Source organism: Myxine glutinosa, chromosome 13 (assembly GCF_964187855.1).
Source record: "Myxine glutinosa chromosome 13, kmMyxGlut1.1, whole genome shotgun sequence".
NCBI classification, from domain to species: domain Eukaryota; kingdom Metazoa; phylum Chordata; class Myxini; order Myxiniformes; family Myxinidae; genus Myxine; species Myxine glutinosa.
Genome location: NC_136273.1, coordinates 60,758,161 through 60,765,753, shown reverse-complemented (window position 1 = coordinate 60,765,753; position 7,593 = coordinate 60,758,161). Strand labels below are relative to the sequence as shown.

General features: G+C 46.3%; 1 protein-coding gene across 5 annotated transcripts in view; it reads right to left on the bottom strand.

Annotated features, from left to right (window-relative positions):
* Positions 1-4,245: 4,245 nt before the first annotated feature.
* Positions 4,246-7,593, bottom strand: part of LOC137438373 (fibronectin type III domain-containing protein 3B) — a 320,604-nt gene continuing 317,256 nt past the window's right edge. For all 5 annotated transcript variants that reach the window (XM_078767595.1, XM_078767592.1, XM_078767593.1 and 2 more), the window contains one exon: positions 4,246-7,282. In XM_078767595.1, coding sequence (XP_078623721.1) covers positions 6,938-7,282 — 345 coding nt within the window. In that variant the 3' untranslated portion in view covers positions 4,246-6,937. The remainder of the gene's footprint in view (positions 7,283-7,593) is intronic.

Sequence of the window (7,593 nt, the reverse complement as noted above, 5' to 3'; positions counted from 1 at the left end):
AAATTGTGAGTTATTTGAAAAAGGTGCAAGGGTGCCAATATTTTTGGCCACGACTATGGATATATATATATATATATATATATATATATATATATATATATATATATATATATATATATATATATATATATGTATATATATTGCTGCGGATCTCGGGGGTCGGCTCTCCCCTTATCAAGGGGGGGTTAATCCCCTTGTCTTTTTAGCTGGCCGTCCCGAGTCCTGGGAAGTTATAACGCTCCTTCCAGTCGGTATTAGCTCGGGTCATTGGTCAAGGTAGTCCCAAATACCTACTTACTAACCCGACCGTAAAGCAGGGAAATAACTCCCGCTCGAACCACGGATAAGATGGAAAATGCCGAGCGGTTGGCAATCCGCGATCCGAGCCGTTAACAATGACTAAACCCGATTCTGAGCGGTTGCGATCATGCCACAGGTACTCAATTGATAGAAAGGACGGATGCGATCGGATTAGGGAAAACCCAGAAAGAACAAGGTAATTTATTACAAATATACAGGAGGAAAGAGGAAACGAAAGGATGTACAGGAAGAAGAAGAAGAAGCAGGACAGAGGGCAGTCTTATTTCAGTCTTAACTTATGACCCCAGACAAACATTCACACTCACACGGGGATTGTAGCTGGTAGATGGAAGGTCCAGGTGGATGGTCCAGGCGATGGGGTCCAGGCTCTGGTTCCGCGGGCGAAACTCGGCAAGGGGCTCTGCGTGTAGTTGGGACGCGACCGGACCTTACATATGGCGGGGGGGGGGGGGGGGGGGGGGGGAGGGGAAGTCTCGTGTCCTTGGTACGTAATAAACGTATGGTCGTGTCAAACGCGCTCTCTCTCTCTCTCTCTCTCTCTCTCAAGTTCTCTATTCAGCGCCTGGGAGTGAGTCCTCCTCTGGCAATGTGCGCTCCGTATAGGCTTTCGCAATGCACTCAGCGCTCTCTAATCAAGTCCACCAAAAGAAGAAGTCCGTAATAGGGCTTTGCGCTCGCGCTTATATAACGCGAGCCAAGATCACTCCGCACACTCCAAAACCACGCCCGCCAGCGAACTCACCTCAGCCCTGGTTGGCTGGTGAGGGCTTACCGGCCACGCCTTTGACGGCTGGTTGACGGGCCACACCTTGTTCTTGGCGTCCCGCCCCCTTCTTCCTCGAGCCTGACCGCATGGTTAATGGTGGCGCTTGAGCGAGCGCTAAGGCAGCGAACGCTGCTAACAAGGCGCGTAATGGCGTTGCTTGGAGAGAGAGGTCCCAAAATGGACGAAATGAAATGGGACCTACTCCTTATTTGATTGATGCAACGCAGATTCAACGATTGGAAACACGGCCTTAACTAAAACACATAATAATGAAATAACGGGAATTTCTAAGGTGGCCTACGTGTTGCTGTGGCCTAACTAAGGGTGCTACCTTTAACCTTTTAATGTCATATTTACAAGTGATTATTTATTTACAAAAGTGTGGGTTCTAAAACCGCAACAATATATAGTTTTTTGAGTGTGTGTGTGTGGGTCTCAAAAATTATGTTCACTCAACCCAAGGGTCATCATGACATCACCACCAACTCCAGAGAGCTCCACTGCAACCCTAACTGGACAGTGACAGCTATAGGGCTGGCTGAATGCCACAGGGAGAGGTGGTATTGCAACAACAAATGTTTCAACATCGTTGGGGATCATCAGCACAGCATATACCACCGTGTGCCATGGCTGAGCATACATGTAAAGTTGAACCCTCACCTGTGTACAGCACCACGACAGTTTGAGTCCCATCATACCGCAAATCCAAATTCTCTAAGTGCGCTTCACTAATACTAAAGGTAATACGTCCACGTGTTGGGCGACGTTTGTTAAAGCCCCTGTCACACCTTGACGATTTAGCCAGCGTATGCCGACGTATCAAAATTTATCTAAAACGCTGGCGTTCGCTGAACTATCGATGTTTTTTTTCAGTTTTGGGCGTATAATAGCGTATTCATAACGAGTTGGACGTATGCATAACGTATTAGTAACGTACACAGAACGTTTCGATAACTTATACCAACGAATGCTTAGCGTGTTGTCGGCGTTCACAACTTATGCCCAACGATAGTCTAACTTATGCATAGCGCGCGGCAGCGTATCGCCGACGATCACGTGGCGTAGCCTATTAAAAGGCTGCCGCTCGACGATTCAAATCATAACCGCACTAGAAGGTGTACTGCTTGGTTATCCTTGGACCCACTCTGGCTAGCAGCTCGTCGAACATCGCTGGGGGCATACGCAGGAAGTTGGTGAAGGATGCATGGTCCTCGTTACGGAGTTCCACCATGAGCTGGTCATACATGCCAAACTGCCATCGCCTCCCGATCCATGGTCTCACCCAGTTCCTTCTCCTCCGTTCACCTCTTCTTCTCCTGGCTCTATTGGCACGCAACTGGTACAGTGTCAAATCGATGAGGTCATGTTGATGTTGGAGGACAGCTAGTAGGTATTCTCGTCTCAGCCTTGCCGGATCCTCCATCTCTCGGATGACATGGACATCTGCTCACCTTGGAGTCTGGAACACTGACAGGTTCCTCCTGTGAACCCCATTTATACCAATTCCCCTAAACGCTGCCAATACGCCATTATACGGTAGCTGCAAGTTAGAAACACGTTCAGTAAGTTCTGTGGTCGTCCGGAAGACGTCAAATACGTCTACATACGTCAATATGCGTTGGAGATACGTTGCACATAGGTTCAAAGCACGTTACTCATAGGTTAGAAATAAGTTTCGGGTACGCTAGACATTATCTCGACGTATTTCGACTTATGAGTAACTTACAAGTAACGTGTGTCGACGTGTGTCAACGATCGCCTAACGTGCCTACAACTTATGGCCAGCGTATGCGGAACGTGTGAGTCATACGCCAACAAATTTTGTGCATGCACAAAATTTGTCGACGAGCTCGGCGTACTACGACGTATGCCAGCGTGCTTCAGCGTGCTCTTAACGTATACAAAACTTACCCATAACGTATTCGACGTGTGCCAGCGTATTCGCCAAATTTTTCATACGTCGGCATACGCTGGCTAAAACGTCAAGGTGTGACAGCGGCTTAACATACGGAGAGCCTCGGGCCTCCATGATGGGCCTCGATCTGTGGTGTTACTGTAAACAGTTAGGATTGATGTATCTGCTATATAAGAGAGCTGTTGTGTGTGTGTGTGTGTGTATGTGTGTGTGTGTGTATGTGTGTGTGTGTGTATGTGTGTGTGTTTATGTGTGTATGTGTGTGTGTTTATGTGTGTGTGTGTGTGTGTGTGTGTGTGTGTGTGTGTGTGTGTGTGTGTGTGTATGTGTGTGTGTCGTGTGTGTGTATATACATGTGTCTGTGATTGTAAATGTATGTATGTGTGTGTAAGTTGTTGGCTGATACTGTATCTCCACACTAAGGTGGGTTTCAGGTGATGGAATGGAGACCAATCAGGTCTCAGGGGTGTGTGTAGGTGTGTAGGTGTGTGTGTGTGTGTGTGTGTGTGTGTGTGTGTGTGTGTGTCACCATTTTCTCAGAGATGCCTGAACGGATCTTTGTCAAACTTTCAGTTATAAACACGTGTACTTTACTCGGTGTACAAATACAAATACAACTTTGTCTGGAGGGTAACATAGGCCATGTGGCCGCGGCCTCATGCGGGGTTGTGGGGGACCAGGAGAGGAGCATAAATCCTCTATATAAATGTGTACCGTGTAGCGCCACCTGGTGATGGTGGCAGAGGGGTGTTACAATTTCCTTTTTTTACCTGGGCAACACTGAGGTTAGAGGGTATTACAATTTCCTTCTTTTTTTTTTTTACCTGGGCAACACTGAGGTTAAAGCATTCTTTGCAGAGGTAAATTTTTTCTCCTTCTCATCCCCCGTCCCCCAGAACGGAGGGGCCTGTCAAAGCCACCTCCCCACCCCCTAAATATATATATGTAGAATACCTTTCCCTCCCTCTCCCCTCACCTCTCGTATGCCTCCCCCTTCCACTTCCCCCCCCCTCCCTTCTCACCCCTTTGTCTCCAGCCTCCTCCCTCCCACACCCGGCCCCGCCCGGAAACGCTGGGTTCTCCTGCTATTATTTTGTACATGTGGTAATTTTTGCAAATGCAATATGTGAATGGCAGGGAAGGTTGAGGCTCAGGCCCAGGGCCTCAACAACGTTCATACATCATGGATCTCTAAATACAGGATTAAAGGAATGAATGATGTGAAAGGAATTTCAATCTGGTATTAAAATTAGAATGTCCTTTATTTCTTTCACAATAAATGTTGCTTCTCCATGCAAGGCAGACATAGCAAATGGCCCCTCCAAAAGAGAAAAAAAAATCAAGATATAACATTTATTGATAACATAATATATATTTATACATATATTAGCTACAGGTAAAAGTGAATATCTTGTACATAGAACTTAAAAATAAGCAAAATTTGCATTTTATACATGAAGGGATAATGGGTGAGAGCGGGACGTTTTTTGAAACAAAAACAGGGCCCTGTTAGCAAAACGATGTGAAATGCAGGTCTGACCATGAAACGAGCACGCATGGAATGTTTAAAAACTTTTTCCTTCTCCTCCTTTTGATATTCCCACTTCCTTCCCAACCATGGACAAAGCGTTCCTCTCTCCGATGGAATGTCCAAAAAGAAAAAGAAAAACTAGAGGCTTCGGTTCCCTCCGCGAGGTACTCAGGATGACCACAGAACCGCACTGTAGTGTAATGTATCAAAAATGCTTTGGTGTTGCTTCTCTTCAGCCTCCTGAAGTGATTTGTAGTAATAATTAATAACCATTACAATAATAACAATAACAATGATAATCTCAGATATTCAACTCGTGCGGCCCAAAACATCGGAGGGCAAATGGCGCTCGAGCTGCCAGGTTTCTAGAGCGAAGAAATACAGAAAGCGATCGATCATCGATATTATTTCCTGTAAACATCGGCTACAAATAAACAGTATGAAAAAAGGAACCCAAAGATAAGCCGAAACGCCTCGGTTCGGTTCGATTCCCAAGGTGTGCGTTTGGACGGGGCCGTTGGGCAAAAGGCACATGTTTTGAGGCGTGAGGGGGAACGCTCCGGCTTCCGTTTTGCGACTTTGTGCTCTGTGCGTGTCCGTTGGTCCCCAAACCGAACTCGCGAGGACGTGATAGGTTGTTACGACTTCTTCGACGGCTGGCACCTCTTTGAGGAGGAAATGCCTTAAGGCAGAGGGACGGTCGCTATTCGGTACGGTCGGCACACCATGGGGGGGAAGGAAGCTCCAGTCAGAGAAAATGGCGGCACACGCGCACGATCGCCACAAGTGAAAGGCTTGTTGTACCTTCGATATGGAAGCTTCGACAAATGAGACACGATGCGGAGGATGACTCCGCGTTCTTTTGAAAAGTTAAGTGCAGAAATGTAGGATTCCATTTGAGATTATCATTCGCCTTCGCACATCCGGACACCGGTCTCCTCAACGCCATCACACGCACCGTAGCACCAGTTTCAGAAGATAAATTACGCAAAAAAAAAAAAATCGTGACGAGAAAGACATCTCTTCAGTGCCGGGTGAAGAGATCCGAACTGCTGGAAAGACTTTGAACATGGTGAGGAAAGACCTGCACGCAGGTATAACGAGAATGCAGGTAAAACGGCAGGGCCGAGCATCGCTTAAATGACGTGTGCGGAATAGAGTATGAAACATTTGGATTGGATCCAATGAAAAGAAAATGAACAGTTTTCTCACTTTCATGTTTGTGTCTTCATCACGTTTCTGTATAAAAGGTACAATTCTCGGGATTTGAAATCCGGAATGACTTGTATGTACAAATAACCGTCAGAACACCTTTGTTGAAAGGTACAGGATGATGAAAGGCCATATAAAATTTATCCACCTGTTAAATATGGGCGGAGAGCGCAACACCTCTCAAAGGAAGTACAGTATACTCATGAATGTTGTGTCTTTTAGATTATAATTCAATTATAAAATGTTTTTTTTTTTTAATAGGTCTGCATATAACTGAGCTCAACATGGGTAACAGCAAGGGTGACGAAGGTATACGAGCAAATCGGATGGCGACCGAGGGTATGTGCTGCCGTAGGGGAGTCCGGGAGTTAACCGCACCTGGAGGAAACCAAAATGCGACGTAGGTCTCTCGGACCGTTATAAAAATGGATGGGGGGATAAAAACGGATCGATTAACAGATGTGGCTACAGCAAGGGCTACGAAACAGCAGCAGCGGTAGTTAGCGTCAGCGACAAGTACCTCGAGAATATAAATCTGCAAATCTATAGTTCGCGCACGAAAAGAGGGTAACAAGTAAATTATACGAGACGGACAATATTATGAAAATATATGCACACTGTGCAACATCGCCGATTGCACTGTCATTGCCACGTGATAATTTTGAGGTGGCCTTGTGGGACGGCATGGCCTCGTAAATTATAACAAAATAACTCCCAACTTTGAATATAATTATCCTCCTCCAATCAAACACTTTTTCACATCTTGCTCAACCCTGACCGATGGGTTTGGCAGAGTATTTGAATGTGATCGTTCTCAGCCTCACGAAGCTGCCAAAGGGCAAGGTGGCCTTTAACAATGCCCGAGGCACTGGTAGCAAAAAAGGTTAAAAAATACAAAATATCAATATGGATATTGATATCAATAAAAATGCTACAGGAGACTGCCTTGTTCTTAGGCCTACTCTTTGGCCTGGATGACGTGAGGTGCGGTAGATGGCCAATTTCAGCAGCAAAGCAGGGCCAGTCGATGGCTCCACCTCAAAGTTGAAGACTGATGAAGATGGAACTATCACCAAATGGCCATAGGTACTTCGGTTCGATAACATCTCATACTCCACTTGCATCTCCCTTTTCCAATTCAAGCCTCGACTATTGTGCACATTCACCTCACCATAGTTTGCTCAAGTGCAGGTTACATGATGAACAGTTGCATGATGAACGCAATGAAGAGGGAACAAGCTCCGAAGCCGAGAAGAAGCAGCGCAGCGAACCGCTCATCCCCGGGCAGCCGTGCCCTATCTCCACCGCCATCCGCACCGAAGGTCGAGAGTCCGCCGGCAGTCGCTGCCGTTGGACTCCCCGCCACGGCTACGATCTCCTTCCGACGTAGCAAGAATGTGATTGGGAGGCTGGACGGCCCGGCCATCTCGGCTCCGCTCACTCCTCCACAAAGACGCACCGCGTACACACGGAAACGGTACTCACAGTTGTAGTACAGACCTACTGCTTGGAACGACGTTTGGCTACCCTTGTACACCTGCATACAAGGTTGGGAGAAGAAACACAAGAGTACTTTATGAAAAAGAAAAAAAAGAACTCAAATAAGTTCCAAAAACAGATCAAGCTGACACTTCCCCATCTCTCATCTCCTCTTTCCTTTCCCTCACTATCCATTTTCAACTTGACTCTTTCTCTCCATGTGGGTCGGCATCATTACATCGACATATAAGCTGAATGAATTCTTCCTGGCATATGCACAGACAGAGGTCGATTAAAACAAAATACAAACTGCAGACAAATAGCATCTGCAACAAGCATTCCAGAAATAGTCACATTAACAATATAAAC